The sequence below is a fragment of the Sebastes umbrosus genome, chromosome 17, assembly GCF_015220745.1.
Source record: "Sebastes umbrosus isolate fSebUmb1 chromosome 17, fSebUmb1.pri, whole genome shotgun sequence".
NCBI lineage: Eukaryota > Metazoa > Chordata > Actinopteri > Perciformes > Sebastidae > Sebastes > Sebastes umbrosus.
Window position 1 is genome coordinate 14,951,691 of NC_051285.1, and position 14,680 is coordinate 14,966,370.

At 40.7% G+C, this 14,680-nt stretch overlaps 1 protein-coding gene across 2 annotated transcripts in view; it reads left to right on the forward strand.

Annotated features, from left to right (window-relative positions):
* Positions 1–13,339, forward strand: part of mtnr1bb (melatonin receptor 1Bb) — a 38,163-nt gene extending 24,824 nt beyond the window's left edge. For both annotated transcript variants that reach the window (XM_037749815.1, XM_037749816.1), the window contains exons 2-4: positions 10,728–10,846; positions 11,543–11,887; positions 12,900–13,339. In XM_037749815.1, coding sequence (XP_037605743.1) covers positions 10,728–10,846; positions 11,543–11,887; positions 12,900–13,322 — 887 coding nt within the window. In that variant the 3' untranslated portion in view covers positions 13,323–13,339. The remainder of the gene's footprint in view (positions 1–10,727; positions 10,847–11,542; positions 11,888–12,899) is intronic.
* The last annotated feature ends 1,341 nt before the right edge of the window (positions 13,340–14,680 follow it).

A 14,680-nucleotide genomic window follows, 5' to 3' on the forward strand; every position in this document is an offset into this window, starting at 1 on the left:
TTTGATAAGCTAGGTTCAGTGTGGCCATTCACACAGCATAAAGGGCAGAAACGTACCTTAGTCCCATCTACTGAACACAACTATTGATTGTAGTTTAATATGCAAATTGTCTGTGTGCAGAGGGCTAAACAGATCCTTTATTTGCATATTGAGATGTAGAATTGTGCAAACATTTATGTGTTTTGTAAAATATTTGAGATTCACTTGGACTGAAAGCCCCTGTTTAATGAGTGATGATGCATACATATCTTATATATCTTTATTGTGCCCATTCATTTCATTCAGTGAGGAGGAACTCTGCACTTTTTCCCTCCGCCTAACTGACCATGATTTAGTTGTTCTTTATCATTATGGTTACGGTCGGTTAGCATGTTTGCCTGAAAGGTTATATTGTATGGCAGTTGCTTAATTTGTTCTCAGTTGAGCGTGAGGATTGTGTTTTTTGCGGTCAGTGTGTTGTATTTGCCTTAAACCCTCGCAAGTATAATAGTAAACTGATGTGACACTACATCGAATGGCTTTTTCCAGGAAAACAAATTGCATATAAATGTATAAAAACTTCAATGAAGGGAAAAGCAGCAACATCCCAAAAGCAGGTGCAATAATATAAGTAAACTCCTTTTATTATTTTTTTGTTTGCAATTACATTTGGGTATTTTTTTGTGTTTATGTAAGTTATTTAAAAAAAAATTGTAATGCTCCTACTGTGGAATCTGTTTATTACTGATTTCATCATGTTGCATTGGATATCTTGGAGCTGGTTTTGCATAACACTGCTAACATATTAATCGTTGGAAATTGATTCATAAGTGTCATATTTGGTGATGCTTGTTGTTTACACTGTAAACAATCTGTGACAGTGCCCTCTAAAGAGAGGCGACAGAAGCAGAGAGGGAGACCTGAGGGAGGGAGCTAAAGGAAGAGCTGCTTTGCAAAACTGGTTTCAAAGCAGCAGCCAACCAATGGCTGAATCATATTTACTGAAATATTTAGCAACCACTTCCTACACACTGTCCTCCGATGACTTCTTATGGCTCTGAAGCTCTTTTAAAGAGTAATAGTTAATAGTTTCATTTAAAAAAAAAGTACTAGTAGTACTACTTCTACCATTACCAATACCAACATTTCCGGTTAGAGAAGGTGAAAAATAAAGCTAGATGGCGCTAAATCCACCCCTGAAGAACACACCCAGGTTTAGGTCTCTCATGGTCAGAAACATCGGTGAAATACACATAGGCTTATTAATCGCTTGCTTTGACATAACCACTGTCGTTATAAAGTAGAGCATGGATTTAATTAGCAGATGTATTTTGCTGGCATTAACGTTATTAGTGTTATAAGTTAGTATCAAGTCTTACAGCGGAGAAATACAGTTTTACTCACAGGGGAAAAATACACCCAAGTTGCCGGCTACTTAGCGGAGGTAATTTCCAAATAGGCGTATTAGTTGCTTGCTTTGACATAACCACTGTTATAAAGTAGATTTAATTAGCAGAGGCATTTTGCTGACGTTATTAGTGTTATAAGTTAGCATCAAGTCTTACAGCGGGGGGAAATACACTCCTAAGTCGCGGCTTACTCACGGTCACACCTGTGAAATACACTGTGGTTCGATTCTGCTGTCAGTTGGCTAACCGCTCCTGTTGACTCCAGGCAAGTGAAGAAAAGTTCAGTTGTAACGCTAATATATCCAGCACCATGTCAAATTGCACCAAATTTGACAAAGTGCTCCCTTGGGTCCCCAGCAGTACACCTGCAAAGTATGACGTAGATCGGTTGAGTGTTGGGATCCCGCCAGCGATCGTTGGCTCGCCCCCCAGTTGTCAAGCAGTGTGCCTTTATGTGTTTTGGGGGAGTGGCGGATGTAGGCATGTGTGTCATTGTACTGCAATTCAAAATCTCTTAAGCAGAAGGTCCGGTGTTTGGGTGTATAAAGTGTCTGGCACAGGTCACCTTGCTTTGCATCCTGTCCCCTTACCAATAGTAACAAACACAACAAAAACGTAAGCATAGAGGTGGCAGATCAGAAAACGCTATATTGGTCCAAGCATAATATAAGATGACCTTGACTATAAGACAACTTCCAGAGGGAGAATGTTGGATAAACACTTTTTGTGGGTAAGAAACATAAAGAAAAACAAGGCAGTTGGATTAAAACAAAGAAGGTATATTAAATCTCTGAACATTTAATTACATTTATAATTCAACGTTTTATGGTACTTAAAATGCGGCACACATTGGTCTTTGTAATACAAGTGTACTGTCTCAAAGAGAATCTGCAGCATTAAAGCTGGGGTAGGCAGGTTTTTTGGGGCGTCATTGGGCAAAAATTAGTCTTTCAGCATTTTGTTATTCAAGTGTTCTGAGAGAAAACTAGACTTCTGAACCTCCTCCTGGCTCTGTTTTCAGCAGGAGGTGAATTTAGACTCTTTTTAGGGGTGCTCAAGCACACCAAAATTTTATCTTAGCAACCCTAATAGTTGTCTAACCCTCTGAGACCTGGCCATTATTACTGTCTTTAAAAGTCTTTAGCCTAGAATCGCCGCTGGTGTTCAGGCTTTAGAAAATCTAGCCTGTGACGGAAGACTTTAACCAATCACAGGTAATTTCAGAAAGAGGGCGTTCCTATTGGCTGTTCTACAAATGCAGATTTGTGCACACGTCCCTTCAGCCTGTTTCCGTGCAGAAAATCCTGCAGAACAAAATGCTATTCCAGCATTGGCAACAACTGCCTACACTGCAAAGCAACCCCAAAAAAAGGGAGACAGACTTATCAAACAGAGTCTAAAAGAGAGTCTGACAATAAACGCAATAATACACGTATCAATGTCAGCTAAGCGTTTCAGAGATGGAGAGAAAATGTTGCTCATAGTTTAGCTTTCTGCTAACATAATGTGGTATAACATGGCTGTGGCTCTATAACTAGTTAAATGCCCACAAGTTTGCAAAGAATACAGGACGGTAATTCTCATAGAATTGCTGCTATACAACAACATCGGGTTCACAATCACCATCGGGATGATGTTTGAAATGAATGACGTACTCGTACAGGTTAATGTATGAAGCGCGTGTATGTCTGGTGGGAGGGGCTTTGCCTTTTCCAGAAAACTACATACCCCAGCTTTAACCTTTTTTTTTTTAATTGATCTACTGCCCATCCAAATGTGCATGTCCTTGTTTGACGTATTTTAGTAGAATCGAGCTCTAACTTCCAGGTAAATTCTCGTCACATCTCTTAGTGGATAAATTGCTGCACATTTCTAATTAAAATGTTACTCCAGGGATGTTTATACCAATTAACTCAACCAGGATGACTTTTCCCCACACTGCACTTCAGACAGAATTTAATGGTGGGTTAGATAAATGGTGTTGGAAGAGGATACTTGGTGAGCCAGGGATAAGGTGTTTGCAAATAGGAATAGTCTAGACATTTATTTATGGGGATTTATTTTGTGGATTTAATTCAATCAGAGATTCAGAAAATGACTTCCACTTCTCAGGCGTCTATATTTGGTTATGTGTACGGCAAATATTGGGACCCTTCAAACTTGTTAACTAACTAGTCACAGATGCCAGAATGTTTGCTGATGTTGTTGATGCAGCTTTTTTTATGCCCTGAAAAAGCAAAAATCAAACACTTAAAATGTTGGATGTACTGTAGGCTATATGTGTCCTTGCTCCAGCAGAAAGAGTGTAAAGCTGAGCTCACTGTACAGTATTTGCCTGAGGCAACAACTGCTTTTCAGTTACAGCTTACAGTACATCTGAACTCTGTTCAAGAACAGACTCAAACTTTGCTGGTGTACTCCTCTTCTCCTTTTTTTCCTTTTAACATGGAGAGTCTAGAGAGTGATACAGTGCACTTTTAAGGTCATTTTTCTTCACATAGTAGTTCCCAGACATGCTCCCAATCCATTTCAGTCTGGCAGCATGGCTTGACCATCCACCTTGCAGTCTCAATGTGCGTTTTGTCTCTTTTATTCTATGAGAAACACATTCAACCTCTGAAAACAGCGGCGGAAAAAAAGAAAAGGCACGATCATTAGGGAGCGAGGAAGGAGGGCTATTGGGTCGTATCGTTCAAAACTAACACTCCTTGGTTGAGAAATTTGAGGAGCAGCTAAGTGAATAGACAAAATAAAGAACAGACAGTGGTAGAAAGCGTTTGCCTTTCTTTCCCTTGTGGGGTCAGCTATGTATGACCAGGCAGTCTGCAGGGCAGTGGAGTGAGGAGGATGCTGGCATGCTGAGGAAAAGGCTCTGATGTATAGTAGTGATGACAAGATCGTTTATAGCTTTGCCTACAAAGCTATGAGTACATTGTATTACTCTTTTATCTTCTGTCATCAGCTTATTCCCCCTCCTCTTCTTCCGCTGCTAACAGTCCTATCCTCTGCTGACCTTTAACCTCCTTTTATTTTTCACAATCCTCCTAACTTTCTATTTCTTGTTTGAAGGCTGTGTTCACTCATCTCTGCAGATAGAGTCAGACATTGCCTCCCTTTTGTCTACGTGTCGTGTTCTTCCATTTAACAGACTGAAGAAATGACCAGAGGTGGCAGCTTCATTATAAAATAACAAGGCTGTTAATTGTCCAGATCATGTCTTGTGAGGATTGTATTATTTACCTTCCTCAAATGAGATTGGCTCCTCACTTTTAACACATGCCTTTCCACATGACAGTGCAGCTTTTATCATGCCTGACCACTTTTCCCTCCACACCAGTCCTTTCTGGATTCAGACCCCATTCCTGTCATCATTCCCTTGACATCTTTTTTTTTTTCACTGAAAACAAATTTAAATGCTAACAAGGCAAAGCTGCCTAGCATGTCCTCCCACAGGAAAGATATTTAAAAAAAAAAAAGCAAATGAGAGGAAAATCTTTGCAATCTCTTCCCCTGGGGAATTGCTTACAGACATGAAGGGAAAAATGCACAAAATCATTTTTGCTTCTCAAATTGTTTATTACAGTATTCATTCATTCATGCACGCCTTTTGACAAAGGAGATTAAGTTTCAGTCAACATTTCCATTTGCAATTATGTACATGTGAATAACCTTGTAAAAAGCCGCAACAAACGTAATCATCCAGTCCACCTATTAGGCATAAAAAAGAGGGGAAAAACAAGCAGGAGTGCGAAAAAAATATACTGTTTACTATGCATGTTTGTTTATTTCCTCTTTGATAGGTGCAGCCACATAAGTTGCTACTGCAAATTAAAGTCAACGCTTCAGAGTGTGCGTATGCTTTCATCTGGAAATTCAAAAAATTCAAGGTCTCCGAGCAGTTACTTGTCCAAATTACACCCAATTCCCAGGGGCTGCTGGGCAAATATTCATTTGTAGTGTAATCTAGTTTACATTGCTATAAAACCCTGAAACAAGATTGTCACATTTAAGCTTAGACTCTCATCTATGAATAATTATGAAATGTGATCATCATCACTGTCATAATCCGTGGCTTAGTGAGCAGGTGTGCATCTTACTGTATGTGCGCTCCGCAAATGTGAAACACTTGTTTGCCGCTTCGTCGAATGCACGCCGCTCTCTATCAGGCTGAGGGCGGAGAAAATGAAGTGGACAGCTACAGTACCGCTCTCTCTCTCACACACACACACACACACACACAGAGATTTCCTGGGTCTGATGCCAGAGCAGTACACGTGTAGCAATGGCTGCTTCAGCAGTCCTCATGCATTAACAGCATTGTGTGGTCAGAGGAGTCATAAACAGCTATCGCAGAAAGGATTACTCTTTTCATTTTTGTTGATAATTGCAACCATCTCCCTTGTTTTTCCAGCTTTATAAGAGTACTGATGCATGTCCATTAGTTATAAGTGTGTGTGAGAAAAACAAATGCACTCCTTTATCTAATTTTTAACTTTTACAAACTTTAATCTTCTACACCATCACATCTCAATATTCACATCATGTTAACTACTTTCCTACTCATTACACTCATCAATAAACACAACTACTCTACCATGTACTTCTGTTAAACAACGCTTCAGCATAAAACAATGAAACAGATTTGGCAAAAGGGCCTGAAATTTGATTTAGCGCACAATTATGCCTGAACAAGGGGCTCATAACAGCCGTGCAGCTATAGTACAGGAGTTTATGTAACGCTGGTTATTTGTCACGTAGTGTGTGACGTCACGGCAGTGCAGTGGAATACAGCGGGTCATTTAATAGGTCAGACGTTTCACGGTTCAGACGTGGTTGGTGATTGCCTTTCGAAAAGACAACATGGCTCTAACAGCTGTGTGATAATTGTCTGAATATTTTAAAGCTCGAGTACACACAGCTGAACTGTCACCCTTTTAAATGCACTGGACTCTTTGCTGTGTTGGAGGTGACTCATGTTCAACATGAAAATTGAAAATCAAATTCACATAATTACAATAATACTTGCATTTGCAGTCATTTCCGACTGTGCAGAGAACCTTTTATGGTTTTTATTTTTGTATTCCTGTGCCTGCCTCCGTACATTAACTTTAACTGCATGATGGTGGATCCTTTCTTGTAGACTCAAAACACTTAAAAAGTTTTACTGCCTAATTTCAACTTAAAATGCCATAATGACCGTAATTAAAATGATCCCATTACACTAGCAGGCTGCTCGTTTCACAGAATCCTTCAAACTAGGCCTCGATTACCGAGTGCAGTTGTCGGAGCATACATTTTAAGAAGCCCATATAAAACTGTTTGTGGTTAATGATGCAAAATTTGAGCAGTTATACTTAACGAGGTCTATTATTCATGTACTTTCTCAAATTGATATTGTTTCTACAGCATGAATGAAGGCATATTTGTGTGGGTAAAAAAGCATGCTGCAACAATGTACGCCGTAAAAAGAAGAAGACAATAAAGTCGAGCCTTTTGAAAGAACTAGTAGAATGGTGTTTTGTTGCATATGGAAGGTAAATTTTGAATTTCCACTTGCAGTGAGTCTCAAAATTCTTCCCTGTAAAGACTGCTGTATAGCCTCAAGGTGAGATTAAACCACAATCAGTCCGATTCTTTTGCTCACTCTTTGTGTTTATTGTATACCTTTGTGTGCACGTGTACCTCCACCTCCATGCTTTATATGTGTCTTTCTTTATTGCACAATTTATTGATTGGAGTGGGACACGCATGCCCACACACACACACACACACCCACAAAGCAGTTGATGATGAATAATAATCTATCCAGACTGAAAAGATAATTTCTTCTTTATCGCGTTTGAGGAGCCCCGTAATAAAAAGACTGATATTAAGGTTTTTAAAAAGATACAGAACGTCATCCACCCTTTTCATTGTACAGTATGTTCTTTCAATTTATATTCAAATACACTGGAAAGAATGAACAGTATTGGATTATGAAGGCTATTATCAGGCTATAATTGAAGATGCCATTTGCCATAATCCCACGTCTTATGTGTATTTTGTTCGTCGTGATAGAGGCGTGGTGAATATGACTATATATCGATCAGTGTTTGTGTCGCATGTTCATTGTTCTAAAACGCTTATATTTCGGGCAAATATTTTCTCTTAATCCCACATTCTAAGGACAAAGACCTTTTCCTAGCTTTATTTACAGTGCATTGCATTCAGTTTTTGTGTATCTGAAGCAGACATATGTTTTTTTGTTTTTTTTTTCCCTGTATTGTATGTTTTTAGGATGGCAATGCTGCTCTGTTAGCCATTTGGTTGCTCCACCACTTTGGTCAAGACTGAAATATCTCAACAACTAGGTGATAGATTGCCATGCAATGGTCCCCAGAGGACAAATCCTTCTGAATTTGATGATCCCCTGACTTCTCCGCTAGTGCCACCTTGAAATTCAGATTTGTATTTTTTTGTGATATGTCTCAATAACTTTTGGATGGATTGCCATGGTCTCAATTTGTCCAAAATGTATCTGCAATTCCTAATGACATTCCCATCAGCCTCAGCTGTGTGTAGTGCCTCTCAGTATAGATTAGAATGCTAACATTCTAAAGGTCAACCACCTGGTACACATTATACCATCGGCATGTTAGCATTGTGAGCATTTTAGGATGCTAATTTTAACATTTAGGTCAAGGCACCTCTGTGTCTATAGCCTCACAGAGCTGCTAGCATGGCTGTTGACTCGTAGTCTTGTGCTTTCAAGTTTAAAGGAAAAATGGAAATATACACAATTTATGAAAATCAGCAGATCAAGCTGCTCAAGCTGCATATTTTAGATCAAAGACCCAGACTTTAATTAATTAATTCTTTAACCTAGCTTGTACATATTAAATGAAGAACGTATCCTATTACTTGGGGGGGATGTTTGCTATATACTGTATTGATATGGTCTGCATGTTGTGTCAGTACAGTTAAATGAAGTGCCATGCAAGTATAACTAACTTCAGACTGGTGTAGAAAAATCACACCACTGGTGGCCTTATATCAAAGGCCTAATATAATTTTATGTTAATGCATGTTTTCAATGTGCTTTAGAACACATTCAGTTTTTTCTCCTAGTTTTGTACAGTAGAAAGTGCATTGAATCATGTATTTGTTTAACTTGATCACAATTCATTTGATTATTGCAAAAACAGTTCAGAACACCAATAAAGTGGGGACTTTGAAATACACATTTTAAGGTACACTCTATATCCCTTTTTTCCAGGGTTCAAGTTCAGGGTGCTAAGCCTTCAATGAGTTTTGAATTGCTGTCTCCACTTTGTGCATCAGGCTGTATAGTGACAGTTCTAGGTTGACGGCCACACACCGAAGCCACATGTGCACATTACTGTAGTTACAAAAGGAAACGTGTAGCAGCTGCTTGGTATAGCTGTAAATAAAGCTCTGGTGCACTTTGCACTATGAACTTTTGACCTGGTTCGAGCAGGTTGATTATACAGGACATGACAAGAATCCCCAATACAGCTGAGAGATGTCTGAGGACATGAGACCCAGGAGGCATTTCTCCTCTACTATCCCCACCACCGAGGTCTGGGGTTCCTCCTGTACTTCAGGTCCTTCCTGACAAATACAGGAACAAAAGAAAAAACATGAGGAGAGCCGCACATATGAGACCTAAATGGTACAAGACAGTAAGACCTATCAATGCACTGCCCCATTATATCTGGAACTACCTTTACAATAGCACGTTCCGTTCACCTGCGAATAGTGAACCGCCCTATGAACGTCTCTTTTGGTTCTGTATTTTTTTAATACATATAATATTCTCTAAAAAAGCATAGTTTAGAGAATATTAGAAATCCAAGAGGAAAAAGTCGCAATTACAAATCTGTCTGCTACTTTAGCACCGTGGACGGCACCATGGATTTATCAATAGAGTGCTCCAGTGATGACGTATTTTTGTAGGCCAACCAGGAAGTTAAAATTGCCCTGGGTTCCCTCGACAAACAGCCAATGGGATTTTTCCATTAGGTTTTGGATTATTGCAGAAAATAAGCGTTGTGGCCAACACACGTTTATGATACTTATACGTTTTGTTCAGCAAGATAATAGCACTTTTATGATTTTTGAAGTGTGAATGCAATCAGAACGGTCGCATGAGTGTGAGTATACAAAACAAGGCTGTAAAGGCAGACGAGTCCGCTTGATGACGTTTAGTAGTCTCATTTAGCCACTTGTTAGCTAACCCCCTCTCAACAACCATACATGAACTTTAGATCTTAGTAATAATACCAAAAGCTCGCAGCATAAGTTAAAGGTTTGGCTGGTGGAAGGAGCTGTGGCACTGCCAAGAGCATATGAGGAGAGTGAGAAGTGACAGGTTATAATCCATACACCTGTATGAATATGATTGGATGTCGCCAGTCAGCTGGTTGCCTAGGTAGCCGATGAATGAGCCACTAATGGGGACGCATGAATGAAGCAGCTGATTGCCATTGGCGAATGCAACTATAGTGCTCTGCCTGAACTAAATGCAATGCATAATTTATGTGACGTACCAACTGGATTTTGTGAAGCAGATACCACTGTTTTGGATTAAGTTGGAGCCGGGGGATGGTGGGGGGGGGCAGAAAGATTAAAAAGGACCTGCATGCCCCAGTGTCGCAGAAGCTCAAGTGCCGTGTCCACAAGCTTGTCCGTCTACTCAAAAAAAAACAGCGAACAGTCAAAACACAGCGACTCTGCCATTCCTGATAAAACTTTTTCAGGGACAAGGCGACCGGCTGTGGCTTTGGCTAGGACCCTTTGGTTTGTAATCTCATCCCTCTCTGCCAACAATCTCGCCAAGCTGGACAGGCCGGGATAGGCTCCATGCAGCATTAGGTTATTGTCAGAGAAAGAATACTTGAATCAAGGAATGCGCAGCAATTTTAGTTGCCATATAGAAATACGACTGTACTGTAGAAACAAGGTGAGTGCTGGAGGGAGATTCTGACATTGTAACATAATTTCAGTTTTAAAAAGCATGTAAATCGCAATATGTTTTACATGCAAAACATGTGAGCACTTTAAATGTAAAAGCATTAGAAGTGCTACATTTTATGCATTCTATCGGGATGAGCCAACGGGGTTGAATGTACTTATCTTGATTGTCTGCGCACATGCAGGCGAATTCATCGTGCTGAGATGAGAAGATGAGGGGCCAAACCCCTCAGAGCTGCATTAGAGGGTGAATCCAGTGTCAACAGAACAGCATGATTATGGTGTCTCCTGCATAAAACATATGACTCATCTCACGATCAGAGAGCAATTTACTAAGAGGCTGTCTCTCTGTGTCTTCCTCTCCAGGTAATGTATTTGTGGTGAGTTTGGCCTTTGCTGACCTTGTGGTAGCCTTCTACCCCTACCCCTTGGTTCTCTATGCTCTCTTCCATGACGGATGGGCACTGGGGAACACACAATGCATGGTAAGACCGCCATCAGTCACAGCATTTTAGTTTACTACCAATACAACACCAATAAACCCACTCCCAAACATAGACTGTATAGATGGACGACGCGTCTCCTCTTCCTCCCACTGTACAAAAGTGAAGCCAATATATCCCGGATACGGGAGCTGCAATCTTGAGATTTTGACGTCATTTGGAGTGCAGTCGTGATCATTGAGGTCCCACCCACATACCCGCCTGAGCCAATCACGAGCCGGGCACGGCCGCAGCTTGTTTGCATGAGCCACCTAGCTACTATGTTAGCACCACGGTAGCTGTTTGGCAAGAAAGACACAACAACTAACCATAATATCTCCATAGCTACATTTATGATGACATTGACAAATGTTCTATTACACAGACTTGTGACTGTTATGGAAAATTAAAGTTACATCTCCTCTCTCGTACAATTCCAAATGAACACTTGAACATTCATCAGCGTGATAAGAACTACCTAAAATGACTATTTGACGTGTACTTTGACTTTTTAGTTTGGCCCATGTCCCATCCGCTTACATGGAGGGGGCAGGATTTTTGACCTATACTGCAGCCAGCCACCAGGGGGCTATCCAGATGATTTGGCTTCACTTTTGGGGAGCTGTCATGTCGTCCATCATTATATACAGTCTATGCTCCCAACACACTGACGCAAACACTTTATTTCTTTCTGTCCAGGTCAGCGGTTTCCTTATGGGGCTGAGTGTCATCGGCTCCATTTTCAACATCACTGGGATAGCGGTGAACAGATACTGCTACATCTGTCACTCGTTCTCCTACAGTCGGCTGTACAGCTATCGCAACACTCTCATGTTTGTTGCCTTAATTTGGGTGCTCACAGTAGTGGCAATTATTCCCAATTTCTTTGTCGGCTCCCTGCGCTACGACCCGCGAGTCTACTCCTGCACCTTCGCCCAGAATGTCAGCAGCTCCTACACAGTGACGGTGGTCGTGGTCCACTTCTTGGTTCCCATCGCAGTGGTTACCTTCTGTTATCTACGCATCTGGGTGCTTGTGATTCAGGTCAGTGTCCTGCATCTCCACATGGTTCTTTATGTCTTTGCAGGCACACAGAAGGTATTAACCTGTAAACATGCCATCGGCTGTAAATAAACAGCCCGTTCTCATTCCCAGGGTGTCAAATACTGAGGCTTTGTCACGGCCATCAGCGTTCGATACCGCCACACAAGGCACCTCTTAGCGCCAGAATGAAACACACCAGGCATTCCATTAACTACAATGTAAACCCATCTCAGTAAACGTGAGACCCGGTGAGGTGGATGGGTCCAACAAACACAGGGCTTTCATCCAGGAGACCGCTGTTTGTGTCCTGTGCGTCACGTTCCAGTCAGCTGTTCATTTGTGCCCCGTGTTCACAACGTTCAGTGTCATTTTCACTGTACAGACAAAGTAGTTTAAGCCCAACCATGTAGTTCTTTCCTAAACGTAACTATAGTGGTTTTGTTGCCTAATCCGAAAGTGACGCCAAGGGTAACTATAGTGGTTTTTGATGGCGAAAATAGAGTGAAGCCAATGAGTGTGACAAAGCGGCGGTATGTGACAAGTTGGGATGAGAATGTGTCGACATAAAACAGGCACCCCCTTGGGCCAAACAAGGATAAGACCCATCAGTCTTCCAGAGTTCATCCAAAGTGGACCTGTAATGTAGAAAATGTGGTCACTCTGCAATTTTTGAAATTTTGACCTTTAATCATTGACCCATTACTGGACGAGTCATTTTTTAAATGCCAGAATATACCAACAAAATACATCATCTTATCATTGAAATCATTTTTGCCATGTAACATTTGAGTTGAGCAATTTGGTCTTTAATTACCAGCAAAGATTTGGCAAGTCGATGCCTGCCCATTTCAGCTGGGGATATCGTGATAGACAGACAGATAGATGGACGAGATCCCTGGAGTGGTTCTATGTGTGGATATCTGTGTGGGTTTCTGTCTGTTTTGTGTGTAAGATAGAGAGGCAGAGGGGAATCATTAACAGTCTAATTCCTATTTCATGTGTTTTCATCCAGGTGCGACGTAAAGTGAAGACGGAGGAGAGCCCTCGCCTCAGACCAAGTGACGTGCGGAACTTCATTACCATGTTTGTGGTCTTTGTGCTGTTTGCCATCTGCTGGGCTCCACTCAACCTGATTGGCTTGGCGGTGGCCATAGATCCAACCCGCGTGGTTCCTCGTATCCCCGAGTGGCTCTTTGTGGTCAGCTACTTCATGGCCTACTTCAATAGCTGTCTGAACGCCATCATCTATGGCTTACTCAACAGGAATTTCAGGAACGAGTACAAGCGTATAGTCACCTCCGTGTGGGTGACTCGGCTTTTTGTGACAGAGACTTCGCGAGCCGCCACGGAAGGCAGGAGCATGAGGAGCAAGCAATCGCCACCTCCACCGCTCAACAACAACGAGTCGGTCAGAGACCGTTCAAACAAAGAATGAAATCTGAAATCCTTGAACCTGTTATATGGTAATTCCTGTTTTTATGTGACATCCAGTCGGTTGTGCAGCTAAAGAGTATCGAGTAACGGATGAAACTGGAATGGATGGCTTGGTTTTTTGTTACATCGATCAGGACAGGAGAACATATTTACATCTGCAGAGAAGGTTTTATTTAAGTTGTGAAGAATTCTTGAAAGAAGTTCTGAAAGTTTATCATTTGCATGATTGACTCAACGACTTTGCCAAAGTGCTAAATAAGGCCTAGTTTCTTCTATGATTCTCAACCACCAAGCATTAACGGAGCAAACATTTTAGAGATGTTGTTAATTTCTGTCCTGGGAGAGCGGAGCCATGCATTGCAGTTTCATTCAGCTCGTACTCTAAAAAACAATCTGAATGGTACATTAATATATCATAAAAGAAATGTAACATCCTTTAATGTCTGCTGCTGTAGACTCTTTGACATATTTCACAAAACGGGGTAGCCACTGGTAAACATAGGCTACACCTCTCCTTAGTAACTTCAAAAGCCTCAAATAGTACAACTCGCCTCACCTGAATGCTAGAAGAAGAGATAATGTCAGTCTGTCTATAATGTATAAGATCAGTCTGATGGGGTTTGACGTGGTGACAGTAATGTGGCAGTAGCATATACTTCATGCTGCCTCGTCTGACCCTCTTGCACTGCAAAGAACGACAAACAAAACTTAGTAATGAACATTAATTCAGGAAATAAACACAACGCAAGTCACTGGCGCCACACTGTGTAAGACGTGCCAATGAACATGGCTGTTTTAGTTCCAAAACAAATGGTGGATGTGATGTAGCAGGTGGAGGACACCTACATATCTACTATTGCTGCTGTACCCATCTTTCTGCATATCACCTTACTACTAGTAGTAATACTTCTCAACTGTTGTGGTTACACCATTATGTAACTTTATCACAATCTATAGAATAGGTCACTGTAGGCTGCATGTAAAGCCTCCCTTGATATTATCTCTTGAATAAAGAATCTTTATATACAATGTGAGAAAAAAATAACCAGCCTATTTCCTCGAAGGTATCTGATACCAGAGAAGTTATTCTTAAAAACAATTTTCTCCAAAATAATCCATTAATCTTCAATTGAATAACATTGACTCTTAGTTCAAATTTTCTGCTATAGGAGTGCAACATGAGTTGTATACAGAGCACAAAAACTACAAAAACATACTGTACCACTTCATCAAAAAAATAAATACAGAATATATATATATATTACATATATATATACACAATATATAGAAACATGTAGAAATATTTAAACAACATCAGTTTGTAACCAAAAATATAAAACTATGGAGACAGGGTTACCC